Raw genomic sequence first — 15,687 nt, forward strand, 5'->3', positions numbered from 1 at the left:
TTGCTGATATGGAGAAACACGGTAACATCATTAAAAAGAAGCATTATGGGGTCAGGAAATCAAGCAGCCAGACGTTCATACAGACTAGACCTGCAGGATCAATAGAGAAACAATGGCAAATTATTAACTAACTTACTTTATTTGGATTCCTGATTGCAGAGGAAAACTGTGTACACTATGGCAAATACAGTAGGTCAGACTTCATTTAAGTGATCTTGCCATGTTTCCAGATTGCAGTAAGTAACAACTTAACTTAAGAAACTATAAAATTTAGATCCTCTTTATTTTGAAAATGTCAAATGACAAACCCTCCAAATTGATACATAGCATATACATGATTTGTTATTGTGCCTGCCTAAAGATGAGCAGAGAAGACAGTGAATCCTTCATGCTGGTGTCTTGTGGGCTCAAGTCAAAACAACACCAGAGGCCAGGTATCGCATGTTCTTTTCTTTAAACCCAAAAGGGAACAAACCGAGTCAGCTCTGGCAGTGAGAGGAAACATTGCAGCGGCGTTTCTGATGACCTTTGACCTCAGTTTAGCGCCTTTGGCTCCTTGCCAGACACGCCACTCAGCCCTGTGCGTATGGGTTGAGGAATGCGCTGGGCTGCAGCAGGCTCATTAAACAGTGCAGCGAGTGAGGGGTGAAGGCCCGTTGTTTGCACTGGCGTGCCTTCTCAGGCCCTGCAGCTCTTTGTGTACCGATCGAGCTCCAGTTCCAGAGCCCGGGCGGTCCTTGGACACTGCTGTCACCAGGGCAGTGTGTGTGTGTGAACCATTATGTGTATGTGTGGACAATGTGAAAACTGGCCGTGGTTTGGTGCAGCATACATAAATGTACTTTGTTATGCATCCATCAGACATACACAGGCTGCTGCAGATACACTGTTCGCCTTTGAGTTGAGCAGCAAAACAAGATATTTGACTGTTGTTCTCCTTCCAAGACCCACATTGTGAGCAGATCTGTGATAAAGGCCTGGTCTGTACTCCTGTAACCTTGGAGCGTAAGTCAGCAGTATAGCTTGTTCCAGTTTCAGCAGCGTGCAGCTTTCTGAGCAAAAGGTTCCTTTTTTTTCTCCCCTGTCTTTGCTTTGTTTTGGCACTGAGCCCCTGGTGGAGAAGGAGGAGGAGGAGGGGGAAGGAAAGGCCAGAGATCAGACACAAATCGTCCCGTGGTACTCTGCACGTGAGAACGGTCAGGTGGTAATTTCCCTGCAGACGTGCCTTCAGAGCAGATCAAATTGCAGGTTTACTATTAAATCCTCAGCTGCAGAGAAGTTGCAGACTGTTTTGTTTTTGTAGTTTTAGCAATTTTCGTTTTTAGCAAAGCCATAAAAACGTTTTAGAGCCTTAAAGGCTGCTGTTACGCCATCATAATGCACAGTATCAAATGTGTTTTGTTGTTGAGAAGTTTGCTTGAAAAACAATAGCAACACAGTACACACACACACACACACACACACACACACACACACACACACACACACACACACACACACACACACACACACACACACACACACACACACACACACACACACACACACACACACACACACACACACACTCACTCACAAAGTATTGTGTGATATGTCCCCCGAACATTGAAACCCTGACTTTTGCATGTTTGAACTTGTCGACACAAACAAGTAGGACACCACACCAATACTCACACATTACACGTTACATGACTGGAATATCAAAGACTGTCCTATTTTCAACCCAGACAAATTGGAAAATTTGATGTGATTCAGAACCACGTGGAGCCAGGCGGTGCAAACTGTCTGCTCTCCTTCGTGGACCCAACGTTCAGGTTCATCTGGTGCCACACTTTGCATGGCTGTTTGAGGCAATCTTATAAACATAGCGTGAGTAGGAATAACAAATGTGAGTGAGTGAGTGAGTGAGTGAGGGAGGGTCCTAACCCCGCTCTAAAATCGGCTGTGCGCTCTTGAAGGAAGTGTGTCTCGCGGCAGGGGAACATGTGCTGCTGGGGGGGAGCTGTCAGGGACACACTGCCAGGTTAAACCAGGTCTTGTCTTATTGATATGCATCAGAAAGGTGAAGCTTTTTTTCCCGTAGGCAGTCACAATTAGACAAATAGAACGAAGAAGTGTAGCATTTAATGCACGGCTCAAGACGAAGAGAGGATCAGCCCAGACTTGTTGAAACTGACAGAAATGTTGAAGTGGATCGTTATCAGCAATTACATAACAGTTAGGGGGACATCAATTCAAAACAGCTACAGTTTGGATTAATAGAGAGAAGTGGTATTTCTTACATTTTGGTTGAGTTTTCACATTTGAAATTGGTTTCATGTGACATACAAAAACAACTTAACAGGGCAAATATCCAGACTAGGGTTGAGTACCGTTTGGATTTTTACGATTCCAATACCGAACCGGTACTTTTAAAACGATTTCCGATTCCTAAACCGATTCTTGAAAAACTGAAAAATGATATTAAAGAAAGGCTCTTTTATAGAGTTTTTTTAAAATTGAAAATTATTTAAATTTAACAATATATTAACGTTTTAAAGTACTTAAATATATAATAAGTAAACCTAAGTCACCTAACACACAACTACCATCATTTAACAATAAATAACAGTTACACTTTTAACAAGTAACAACTAAATAAATGTTGAGTTGGTATACTAACTAAACCAGCTTCAAACTTCAGTAGTTATTTTGCAGAAAAATGACCATGTTTGCCTTCTCTGGCAAGATACGACACCTCTCCTGACTTATGGCATGTCCTGCACAGGAGACAACTCTCTCAGACGGTGTCGAAGAGGCCTGTATAATAAGATTCATAAACAAGACATACTGATTCCACAGTCGCTTATGTGTTGTAAGCTGTCTGCACTGACAGCTCTCAAGATATCAAAGCACTTAAGAAGTGTAGCTACTACCTTTCCTACACGTCTTTTTGTGGGTTTAGAGGTAAAATGCAATAAAAATTAAGGTGGGCTGCTAACGTTATACGTTTAGCTAGCTGTAAGAAGGCAGGTAGCCGTTGTGTGTTTCTACACAACGTTTTAGCACTATAAATTACTTTGCTAATAAATGTAGCTTCCAGTAGGTCGTTTAATTATACTTATTTTTTACTATAAGCCTACTCTAACGCCTGTTCTGCAACTCCTAAAGGCAACCAGCAAGTTCAGTGGTTTCAGTCACAGTAAAGAGGTCGCCAACAGTCATCGTGCAGTCGGGTCAGGGGGCGCTGCAGCTCCTTTAGCTCCTGAGCTAACAAGCTAGCCTAGTAACCAGAACAATCACACACAGAAACTCAACGCAAGTTACTAGAAAGGAGCAGCCTGGCAAGGCCCAGGTAGTGCCACTAATATATAAATAAAATGTAGGCTAGTGGTTTTCACCTGTAATTCAGCCTGCTACACCTCCCATCTCTACTTCGAAACAGGCCCATTCATGCTGCAGGAAGTGCAAGATCCCCGGGATACTGTACTGCGCCCTAGCCGCCTCTCCAGCGTCGCCATCAGACAGCGGTCCTTTCCCACCGCCGAGTAAAACAGAGTTGTTATTGTTGTTAAAGAACACGCCGGGCCCCACCTGTTGGTCCATGGCCGGGCTCGGTGTAAAGCTCTGTCCGTTGTCTTGCTGATTCGTGGTGCTAGATATCAACAGAAGGGCACAAATCTATCGACTGCGCTCGGTTTCCTCGGCTCGGGGTGGTTAATATGCTTTTACGTCTGTTTTGGTGAGCTCAGAGGGAAAATATGGCATTTTAAAAGTAGCCTACATTAACAGTAGCTAGCTAACGGTAGACAACAGAGAAAGTGTGATATTTCTACATCCGTTTCGGAGCAACAGAGGGAAAATATTTCAGTCGACACATTCAGTGGAACCGTAACGAGGAACCGAAATTTGCGTTCTAATCCGGTCCAATTCCTACCGGCTGCATTGAAACCGGTTCCATAGTGGAACCGGGTTTCGGTATCCAATCCTAATCCAGACATGTACAGTACATACATTCTCATTTCCAATTATAATTTTTTTTTAAAGGAATAGTTTGATATTATAGATGAGAAAATTGATATTTGTCAGCCCAGACCAATCCTCACACATTCGGGTGGTGAAAGTGCATCTGAGCACATTTTGTATCCTCTGCATGCCAATGCCAGGTAAAATATGTGGTGAGCATACAGGTGTGGCCTGTGATGAATAAGTCAGTAAAAACGGCTTTTCTTGGGGGGGGGGGTGTTCCGGCAGAGTATTCGGGGAACGCCTTGTTTTTGTTTTTCATTACAAGAGAGGGAGAGAGGGGGGAGCGGGGTGCAAGATGGTGGCGCATTGGCTCAAGTTACCCTTTATGATGTGTGTGGAGCGCTGCCTAGTGCAGCTGAGCAAACTGCACTCAAAGAGCCCTTTTTTCAACCCAAGAGAAAGTCACCCACTAGCTCGGACCCCACTCCCTTCCAAAAAAAACACCCCACCCGACCCCCCCCTCTGCTGCAGACCCCCAGCTCCTTCCTGCCCGCTTCCCCTGGCCGCAGTCCAAGTGCTTCATGTGGCTCGACTGGGGCAGGTTGGAGGTGGGCCCCCGCCCCTGTCTTCAGAAGACACTTGTTTTCCACTGGGATGAGGGTGTGTTGGTGTTGGCAGGGTGGAGCAGAGGGGTGGAGGGCTGAGGCGGATGGGGGAAATTGCCCCCTGGGAGAGGAGGAATTAAAAGAACGAGAGCACTTTCACACGCCCTTTTTTTGGGGTGAACGCCTGTATGCACCTGTAGAGAGGTAGAGATGGTTTGAAGGGCATATTTGCTATATCTTTTTTTTTTTAGATATTTAAATCCAGTGCTTTTTTTAAAGCTCCAATCAAATCCCTAAAAATTAAAGATGCAACTATCATTTAGGATTTTGGATTATAACGTTTGGCCCCTGAGACTCTTGTAGTCTACCACAGGCCGCCTCTGGCTGACCTCTAAATGAAACAGACGGGGCTAGTGAAAGGGTCTTACTTAATGCGGAAAAACACAGGCGACGCCCTTCCTAAAAAAGAAAAAGAAAAAAAAAGCAGGGAAAAGACTGTAAAGCATGTGTAAAGAGTGTGTCCTCCTGCGTGCTCGGCTCTGCAGTCAGCCGGACAGAGCTTCATTTCTCTGATTAGGTTTATTGTGGTTGCAGCGATGGCCAGTGGAGACCTTGCATTGTTGGGAGTTTGTTTACCGTTGAGACACCGAGTTAGCCAAAGGAACGAGAGAAAAGGGGGAAGGCTAGCTCAGAACAAAGAAACGGTTCATGGACTAGCTTGACTAATGGAGGATTGAAAGGCCTTTATGAACAAATTTGAATGAACCAAGGACAGACAGGGGAGGTAATCTGCTGATAAAAAATGTTGTGAATAAGAGCAGTCATTTGAAATAATATACAATATCTGTAGAAAGTCAGTCAGTGTCCACACAGAGATTAACTCTGCCTTGCTGACTCTTTCACTGAATTAAACGTCCAAATGCTGCATCCAGGGAGCTGTTACTTGTGGATCCAGGGTTGTTGGCCTGTAGGGCTTTGGCAGGGATGCAAGGTTTTCCAGGGCCACAGTTTGTCTTGAGTTCAACCGACAGAATGACCAGAACAGATGAGAAACTTCTCATGGCCGTCATTTTGGTCAATAATGTTTTTTGCACCCAGTGACTGTGGGTTTAAAGACTCAGATTCAGCTTTTGGGTATAGCAGGGTTTCCATTTGGTAGATCAATCAAATACAGGGATTGGAAAAAACTAAATAAGACAGCTGAGATGGACAATGGTAACGCACCACTAGACAGCGCACATTATGTTATCTTCTGCATATACATTAGAAATAGCGAGTCGTCGGTTTGTGCAATGCAAGTACTTTTGTGTGAATACACCACCATACTAAAGCAACGAAATGTAGTCACACAGGCAGGCCAAACCCTACAGGGGTCGATAAATATAGTACACTTTTTCTAAAAACAAAAGTCTCGGAACTAAGGCTCCTTGAATGTGTGTCCCGTGGGTGTACTGTGAAAACAGCTCTTGTTGATGAGGAAAGATGTAATTGTCGAGGTACTTACTCTGGCCGTATGATATGATAAATTATTTTGTAACTATATCAGTCTGTGACATTTCCTTTCTCATGCTGGGAGGATGTGACTCCTCTCAGGGATTTGAAAGGGGTTTGCTGGAGCCTCTGCAAGCTTTGAACATGTGTGTAACCAGCGAGACTCGGCAGCACCCCCCTCAACCCTTTGAACATGAAACGTCCCACGGTCAATCCCAAAGACACAACTGAAACCAAAGCAGAGCATCAACAACCCTGATTATGTCATATTGCTTTAGTACGTTTCCCAGCACAAGAGACGAACATGACAGTCGCAGTATAGGAGGAACAGTATTTGTTTCTGCCCTTCAGGGACGCGTGGACAAGCCCTTGTCAGTCTTTGTGTAGGTGCCTGCTCACTTTTCTGCTGGTGGATGTCTGCTGACTCACCCTGTGCTTGTGTGTTTGCAGACGTGCCAAACTACGGCTGTACTTGGAGCAGTTGAAGAAGCTGGTGCCTTTGGGTCCAGACAGCACGAGACACACCACACTGAGTTTGCTGAAAAGGGCCAAGATGCACATCAAGGTATTAAAAAAACAGCCACATGAAGAAATAAAACACTCGGGACATGTCATATTGGGTTTTTTTTTTGCATCTGTTTGACAAGTTAGCCTTTGTTTTCGATTTCAGTAAAAGAAAAACAAAATTCATTGTAAAATGAAAATCTTTGGTTTCTGAACTGTTGGTCGGACAAATACAGCAATTTGAAGACGTCACTGTGGGTTAGGGAATTACCAATGGCATGTTCTACTATTTTCAGACATTTACATTAACTAAACATACAATCGATTAATCAAAAAATATTTAAAAGAGTCAAATAATTGTTACTTGCAGCTCCGGTGCAGAGGAAAACTGGATGAAACTTTTCTCGAAAAGTCCAGTTTGTCCTCTTCTTGATGAGCACCAAACTCATGCTCTAGTCCTTCCTTGTCTTTGAGCTGTTTGGTTTTTCTCTCTTGCCTTCTTTAAGTGCTATTTTGTGTTCTAATCTTTCAATCGGAGCGGTTCAGGGTCTGTCAGAAGAAAACTGCTCCCAAGTCTGAAAGGAAAACAAATGAGTCAACAAAGTAGGATATACAGGACATTTGGTGGCTGATCTTTAGATATGTGAAGTAAAGGAGATAATTGGATGTTGGGTTTGTTTTAGCGTTGGGTTTGTAAACTCCCCCTCCATGGTTCATTAACTGTTGCAGATCACACACAGAGACATGTAAGATACTTTACAGAAAAAGTATGCAGCAGGGGCAGTGACAGAGAAGGCCTTAATAACACTTCAGTGCTTGCATAATATTATTAGATTATTGCCATGCAGAGGATGAACTGTTCATTCAAGTACAGTTTAGGACACGCTATACTGAGCTTGTTGTTTACAAGCAGCAACACTGTGGTTGGTGGAAAATCCAGGCACAGCAAGTTTTAACCCTTCATTTCCTGTTTGTCATGCATGTCTTCTCTTCTCAGACGATCTGCGCTAATTCTCGTCAATCGTATCACAAGGGGCCACATGTGTTCGCCTTGGCTTTGATTAACCACCGAAAACTTTCACATGCAAACAAGTGCAAAATCGAAGCCCAGGTTGAATCAAACTTTTAGTTTATGTTCATTCTGACTTTCTAACCTACAGACCTCACAGTCATTCGGCTGCGTCCTTAACGTTGTTGTTTAATAATCTCTTTTTGAAGTTTGGCAGAGGTCTGATTGGCAGGAGATGAAAGAAAACGCTGGTGTTCACATTTTAATTGTGATAACATCAGTAACAGCCTCGGTATGGCATGAATTCAAATTCTTGTAAAGATACGCTGTATTCAACATCATTAATAAATCTAAAAATAACATGGTGATCACAATTGGAAGAAAACCTATTTTATTGGTAGCTTTTATGTTGTTAGTAATTGTGTGTGTAAAACATGTTTTACTTTGTTTTATTTACGAATATACATGGTATGTGGTGTGCAGCAATGAGTGCTCTTTCTTTTGAATATGAATGTCAAATGCTGGAAATATTCATTTAAATGGGGTATTGTGTGCCTTTTCTACATAGCCACAGAAAGGTCTCAGTCAGATTCTTTTTTTTCTGAACAACTTTTGTGTTCCTTCATAATACGTTTTCCTATTGCAAGGAAAACGTATGACAAGGGAAAGAAAAAAATGTCTGGAAAACCGAATGGTACGATACCAAAAAAAGAAAAGAAAATGCATACGGTAAAAAGAGAGAAAGTAAAGATGGAGAGGTTTGTGTCCAGCGAACATTGTCATTGATTCTTGCCGTTAATGTGTCTCTGCAGAAGCTGGAGGAGCAGGACAGGAAGGCTTTAAACACGAAGGAGCAGCTGCAGAGAGAGCACCGCTACCTCAAACGCCGCCTGGAGCAGCTTTCTGTGTCCGGATCTGTTGAGCGCATCCGCACCGACAGCATGGGCTCCACCATCTCCACTGACTCTGAGCAAGGTACGCTGGTTTTCAAAAGCCAACCAGCAGTCCACTATGGAACCTTATTTTATCCCAAATCTGGAATATTTGTATTTTGAATTTGAATTCTCTCATCAGTGACGACGAGCTCATTCGCACGTAACTTTCTCAAGCGGATATAGACGTGTGTGTGTGTCATATTGTGAAATCCTTTAACTGGAAATGTACATGTAGATTAATTCTAGAGAATCTTACGTCTCTCAGGACTTCCTTTTCTGTATCGTGTGGACAGTCCTGGGCATTGTGGTCACAGCTTTATGTAACTATGACATTAATGAAAAATCCAATGAAGATCATCACATTTGATGCAAATCAATAAGGACCTTGGTATGGCTCAGACTGAGGTTGACAAACACACACACACACACACACACACACACACATACATATATAAATATATATATTAAAAAAAACTGTGCATACCCTGAAGCTATATTCAGTTTGTAAATTTTGCTCACAACACACACAACGCTATTAGTGTTTTCATCTACGTGTAAACCCAGTCAGCTGTTTGCATTCCTCTCGCTGTCCACTGATAAACTCTGAGCTACATGGGGATGCAAGTGTACTGCCACTCGATGATTAGCCCCGCTCTTGTTTGCAGGTGATGCCCCTGGGGTCTAGCTACTGATGGTGGTAGATAAGATTTTGTGTAATGTACTGGTGAAGGTTGTAGCAGCTCAACCGCTTTGTCACGTTTTATCTGTCGAAATGACAAAAATGCGAACGGTAATCTGCTGTCCTCTGAGGTCAGAGGCATTTTTCAGGTTCTGTTTGAATGCCATGATCCTGAAACCGCAGCCAATCTCTTGAGACTTAAGGCGCTAGCTGTCCCTTCATTAGAAGTGCTTGTTGGATAGTAAGATGGCATCTCAAACCCCCTCCCCCCACACCTTTCGGGTCTGTGCTCACCCATTTCTGCGACTGGCCAGGTGTGCAGAGGTGAGGAAGTTGGCAACACTATGAACGCCTTCTATGAGAGACTGTTGAAAATATGCACCGTTATCCCCATATTTAAACCATTCATTGTGTCTCACCCCGCTCTGTGATGGCAGGCCTTTTACCCCGTCATTCAGAACAGCTATAAATATTTGTGCCTTTCGATGCGGTTGGACTACTTGTCGTATGATCTGGTTCTTTTCGAGCATAACACCGAGTTTAAAGGCACAATCTGCTGCTCACCAGGGTCACAGACTCCCCTGAAATGCATTAGTTTGGACTGGTTCAGTATCTTTATTAATCCTGGATGAGGTAAACACACATGCAGTTGTTTATAAATGGATGGGGATTAGCTGTGGGAGCACAACGATCTGCCTCTTTGCCCAGAGTTAATGGCTGCCTAAATCTGGGTTTAATTCACAGGCGCTGCAGGCTCCTTCATAAATATGCCCACAGTTAGGTGGAAATAAACACTTTTCCCTCACTTCTTCTGTTTTGAACAGTGCCGAAAAAACGTGTGTTTTTTTTCCTTTTTGCGTGCAGAGGTGGACATTGAGGGGATGGAGTTCACTCCTGGCGAGGCGGACAGCGTGGGCAGCATCAGCGACGGCGAGGAGGAGGAGGACCACTACAGCCTCCAGAGCAGCTCCAGTGACACCAGCTACACAGCCACACATTCCCACAGACTGCAGCCGCACCACTGTTAGACACCGCACGCTCTTCAATCTCCCAACCAGCTTCCTGGCCGATGCTTTCCTCCACTTGCCGACACCTTCCCTGACCATTTGCAATCGCCAATGCCGCCCGCTACCTACATCAGACCGGCCCACAATGGCGATACACCCTGAACCTCCTTTCCTGGCCCCAGCTCTCCAGGAAGCACATGGGGCTGAAATGCCACTCAAGCCTTCCTGAACCCCCTGACCACTGACCCTACCTCACCCTACTGTATCCTGCCTGAACCTGCCCCTCCTCACATGCCCTGCCCTCCCACTGCCCTCACAACCCCCTGCCTAGTGTTGCCGCAGGCTCATAGAGAGCAGAGCAGTTTGTGGTTTTAATGGGGACTTCTGTGGCGTGATAGATAGCTTTGACTTGTTAATCGGGATTCTGTAAAGTGTGTGTGTGTGTGTGTCTGTGTGTGTATGTATACAAGCTTCATGTCATCTCCATGAGGCAATAATACACAGAAAAGGCTTTGCACCAAGTTTGTGGTGTAAAAGGTAAAGCACTTATGCAATATTTGCAACATTGAAAGTTATTTACATCATACAGTATCTTCCCTTTACGCAATAAGATTTACAGGAGTAGCTATTGCAGATGTCCTGCACGTTCCTCAAAAACGCTTGACTGCTGAAAATAAGGACAGAGATTAAAGGAATAGTTTGACATTTTGGGAAACATATTTATTTCCCAGTCTTTATGCTAAGCTAAGCTAAGCTAAGCTAACCGACTGCTGGCTGTAGCTTGATATTTAGCAACCAGACATGATGGTGTCGAATAAGCTTTGTTCCCCAAAATGTCAAACTATTCATTTAATGCTTCCACTATTTAGGTTTGTGTCAAATGTGCAGAGAGGTGCTCCTGCAACTGCTTAGCCTAAAACAGGTCTTTATCAGTGGCTACTTCTGCACACAAAGTCACATCTTCATTACCAAATGTGGCCAATTTTGTTTGGTCAAAGACAAACTGAAAAAGTTACAGAGCTGTAGCAAAGAAGAACAAATGTATATAGATGTACAGTTACTGTCCAAACCCTCATGTCTCCCTCTGGTTGGGTTGCCTAACCACTACTCCACACTACTGACCACTACACTATACCACCCTACGGTGTGGATGGACTACTATGTCAATTAAAAAAAGGAGTTGCCTCATAACTAAAAACTCTATTCCTTAAAAATTGATTCAAATCCTTCTCAGTAGCGAATTGATGTAGCAATAAATACAAGAGGCGGGTGCTTCTGAGTGTTTAAATGATTCTGGTGGACTATGAGGTGTCACGGGAGACTTCCTTTCCTTTTTTTTTTTTACCCTGTAGATGGCCAGTGGGTGCTGACAGAGAGTGGATCTTCCTTTTTCACTAATGGATCCTTCTCTTTGCTTACAATGCCATTTACCCCGAATTCGCATTTCTCTACAGCTTTGTTACTTTTTCAAGCAGTGTTCATGTGTGTCTGGATGGTTTTTGTTGTTGTTCTGATTAACAAGTCAAAGCTGTTAATGTGGAAGAAAAAACATTAAAAGAAAAAAAAAAAGGGCCAGCTCTAATGATTTGTTCTCTGTAGAGGCGTTCATTTTAGCAAACTAATCACATTCAGTTGAACTTTTAATTTCTGGCCCAGAGGCCAATATTCTTTGCTGTCTGCTATCTGTTACTTATTTCCGTAGATGACATTTCTTCTTTAACTTGTCTGTAATGTTTGCACAATAGTCACTATTGACGGAGGAGGCGCTTCTATCGCTCTCTGACCATTTAATAATCATTAGGCTTCAGACTCTGGCAGTCTTTAGAGGTTGGCATCCCAACACCTCAAAAAAAATAAAAAAAAATAAAAGAAATAAAGGGGCCAGTTCACCATGGCAGGTCTGACCAAAAAAATACAAAAGACTTAAAAGAACACAAAAAAACTGTATACAAAAGAAGCTACTTGTCGCTGAAAGTGATATTCGCCAGTGTAGTCTATATTTCTTGTATTACATTTTGTATTATATTTTCCTAAATGTTCTCTTGTAATGAAAAGACAAAAAAGAGTGAGTATATCTATCTATCTATATATAAATATATATAAATATATATATGAGAGACAGACAGACATGAGGTCAGGCTTGTTGAAGTAAGAGTGGGGGGCAGGGGAGCTGATACACTGGCCCCTCTCCCTTGGGTGACTCTCCTGCTGTCATTCTGTGCCTTGGTGAGCGTTCGACCTCCCTCCTCCTCCCCCCACCTCCTCGTCCTCGGTCCCTACTCAGGTCACACTCCCCTCCTCTCCTCCTAATCTCATCCTCCCTGGCGGGGCTGAAAGCTTTGATTTCAACCCTTACCATGCCAAAACACATGAGCAAGGGGCACTTGAAGAGAAGACCTCATTAAAACATACATTATAAAAAAGCCCCTTTTGTCTCTACTGAGCAGCCGCTGTTGTTGTACACCCGGTCCAGGCACTCCCCACCCTCCTGACGCCCGCTCTGCCAGTGCTGCCTCTGTCACAGAAAAATTTAAAAAAAAATAAAATCTCACACTGGTAAACTCCCATGGCAGCTTCCAGTCGCCCTGAATGGTCACCAACAGGGCTCAAAACTTCTGGGCTTGAAGCGTGTTTATCTTTTCTTTTTGTCATGTTACTATTAATGTATGTTGACTAGAAGTTGACTATGTGTTTGTTCAATGGGAGTCACTGGGAGAGGAGCGATAAAAGAATAATCCAATTGATGGCAGCTTAAAGGCCTCCGTGCTCCCAGTGGTCCGTCCCAAACATAGTGTTACCCATTGATCATGGGGACCTCTTGAGACACAGCAATATTACCATCATGTGCTTTCTGAGGGAGGGTGGGCGGGCAGGGTTTTTAAGAAAATCAAATGGTTTTGCTTTTGACTCTGTGGTGCATTTTTTTTTTTTTTTTGGTGACCAACTCTATATTTTGTTTGATGACCTCCTATCTGCACTCTCTCCATACACTGCAGGAGGGCAAAAAATCAAGAGTTTACATTATTGTCAAAGGATGTGTACATGACTGTATCAGAAATGTCCTTTTTCAGTTTGTTGGTCAAATGAACAAACCATATTAATGGCATAAATTCATTCTCTTGCACAGAACCTCCCAGCAGAAAAGTGACAGGGTGAATAGGACAAGGGCCAGATGTGAGATTATAATTATTCAGTGTCATCATTGGAAAATGTACATAGCACACACTGAGAATAAGTGGCTTTGAGCAGCTGACTGGACGTGTTAACATTTAGTTTTGAATGCTGGATGGTTAGTGCTTATGGAAATTCTTTTAATGATGTGCCTTGGGAAAAGTTATTTTCTTAAAACAAAAAAAAAAGCAGAGATTGTAGAACTAGAAGACTGTTAAATTAGTCACAATTGCTCTTATTTGTAAACCGTTGGAGAGGCAACAGGAGATGTTACAGCTTCTCTCTTCATTGCAAAAAGGCAAACATTTATGTCAAGAAGTGTCACTGAACTCCTATGAAGATCAAAGCGTAATTTAAGAGTCATCAGAGCAAGCACAGACAAGGTTTGATATTTGCTTTCATGTTGCCGTTGCACAGAGATTTACTTCAGCGTGTTGGGTTTTCTAAGAGCTCAAAAGCACAGTGTGATATTTAGGGAAGTCAGCAGGCAGAGACAGCGAAAAAAGAAAAAAGAGAGGGTGGGTGGTGGGATGAAATCAGGGTGAAGCACAGACCAAGGGCAGTCTGCACAGAGAGCAGCGTGAAGGCAGAGAAGTCTGCGCACACAGATCCTATAGCCGGAGCCTGCTGAGTAAGGGTGCTTCTATAAAATCTACACAACTTCAGTGAAATATTATTCCTGCCAAATAAATAGTCACTTTTTAACCATCTATGCTGAATGATTAGTACTGTAAGAGCTCCTTTATGTGATTCCAGACAAATAGCTTTAACTACTTGTAGGCTTTAGGTCAGCATCCCGCTTTCCAGAACCCCAGCCTTTATGTCTTTGCTCCTTATTTTGCATCTTTATGTACCGGGTGACGCTCCAGAGTCAAATGGGTATCGCACAAAAGAATTGTGGTTCATGTTTTTTTTTTTAACAACAAGAACCTGGAGGCTGTAGAGGAGGGTGAACTGGCTGATTTATAGTTGAGAGGAGGATGGTGGCGAGTGGCTGTGCTTAGCACTGTACTGTGCAGTGTAGGGAGAGTTCTGTGCCAGAGACCTGTGAATATGTTCGTTTTTAGCGAATGTGTAATATGCATTCAGAAGATGTTATATAAGTTCCTTTTTTGTTTTGTTTTGTATGTGTGAGTGTGTGTACACAGACGTATCTGGTGCTGGCTACATTTTAGCAAACACTTGAAGGTATTGTGTATTCTCTCATTGTAATATAATTAAAAAATGTTTTATACAGAAAGTTGCCGCAGCCTCATCATTGCCTATTGAATGATTTATGATACACAGTATGGAACTACACACTGCTTATTGTGCACTGTGACAACTTCAACTGAACAAAGCAGCAGGAATATGCAGATAAACATGTTCAGATGCTAAAGGGCTTCCTGTTTGGTTTGTGGAGCTGTGAAACTGTGATCTGTAGTCTGGAATATTAACTAGTTTTTAAAGGTCAGAGTTCATCTTTTGTCTCCGTTACAGCAGAGAAAAGTTAAACTGATGAAATCAACAAGAAGGCAGAATTAATTAAATAACTTATCACATTTTATTAAAGCTTAGTTTGACAATGAGAAAACACAAGACAACAAACACTGGACTTTAACTTGCAAAGATGGTTGAAAATGTTTTTGAATGAGTGACAAAAAAAAATTTTAATTCTTCAATTAAAAGCCCAATCAATGCTGTTTTTACATATCTTACTACCTGGCTAAAATAAACCTACATATACCCTATATCACAAATGCTTTATGCTAAATAATCCTTCAAAATACATTACATGAATATATATTGTATAATATTATTTATGAAATATAATTCAAGTCTTAGAGCAGCAAAAATCCAGACAACTCCATCTACTGTAAAAGGGAATGCAATCACTGAAATCTGTACAATAGTGTATCATCTTCATCGCTACTTAAGCTTCATATCAACAGGCAGGTTGAAATGACTCCGTCTTAACAACGCACCTCAGTTACGCAGTCACACAGTTATAAGAGTATTCACATTACAGTAATTTTAAAGTAAGTCATTTTGAGCACGGAGATGTGAAAACTTTGCTCAATCTGATTTGTTTCAAACAAGTTACTTCACTTCTTGCGATTACCAAAGTTTCACTTCAGGCCTTTCTGGCAATGTCTAACCCGTAGCATTTGTAACAAATGTCCCATTATTGTGCGCAGCGTTACAGAATGCATTATATGCTGACACTAGTAACAAACACTCGGGCCAATTCACAAAGGATATGGCGCTAATGATATTACAGCGCAAAACACGCCCATAAAGTTTTGCAGCTGAGGGCAATTATCCATGTGGCGAGGAATAAATGTTGCTTTTGCACCAA

General features: G+C 42.6%; 1 protein-coding gene across 2 annotated transcripts in view; it reads left to right on the forward strand.

Annotated features, from left to right (window-relative positions):
• The window catches only part of mxd4 (MAX dimerization protein 4), a 36,624-nt gene that overhangs the window by 12,911 nt on the left and 8,026 nt on the right, over nucleotides 1–15,687 (forward strand). Inside the window, exons 4-6 of one of the 2 annotated variants that reach the window (XR_004897010.1) lie at nucleotides 6,495–6,609; nucleotides 8,370–8,532; nucleotides 10,036–10,635. Coding sequence is in view for 1 of the 2 variants with exons in the window: in XM_031276739.2 (XP_031132599.1) it covers nucleotides 6,495–6,609; nucleotides 8,370–8,532; nucleotides 10,036–10,199 (442 nt within the window). In the remaining variant the exon portion in view is untranslated. Of the gene's footprint in view, nucleotides 1–6,494; nucleotides 6,610–8,369; nucleotides 8,533–10,035; nucleotides 14,586–15,687 lie in introns of those variants that run through there. The other variant, XM_031276739.2, reaches the window with a different exon arrangement.

This window comes from Sander lucioperca, chromosome 4 (assembly GCF_008315115.2).
Source record: "Sander lucioperca isolate FBNREF2018 chromosome 4, SLUC_FBN_1.2, whole genome shotgun sequence".
Classification (NCBI taxonomy): domain Eukaryota; kingdom Metazoa; phylum Chordata; class Actinopteri; order Perciformes; family Percidae; genus Sander; species Sander lucioperca.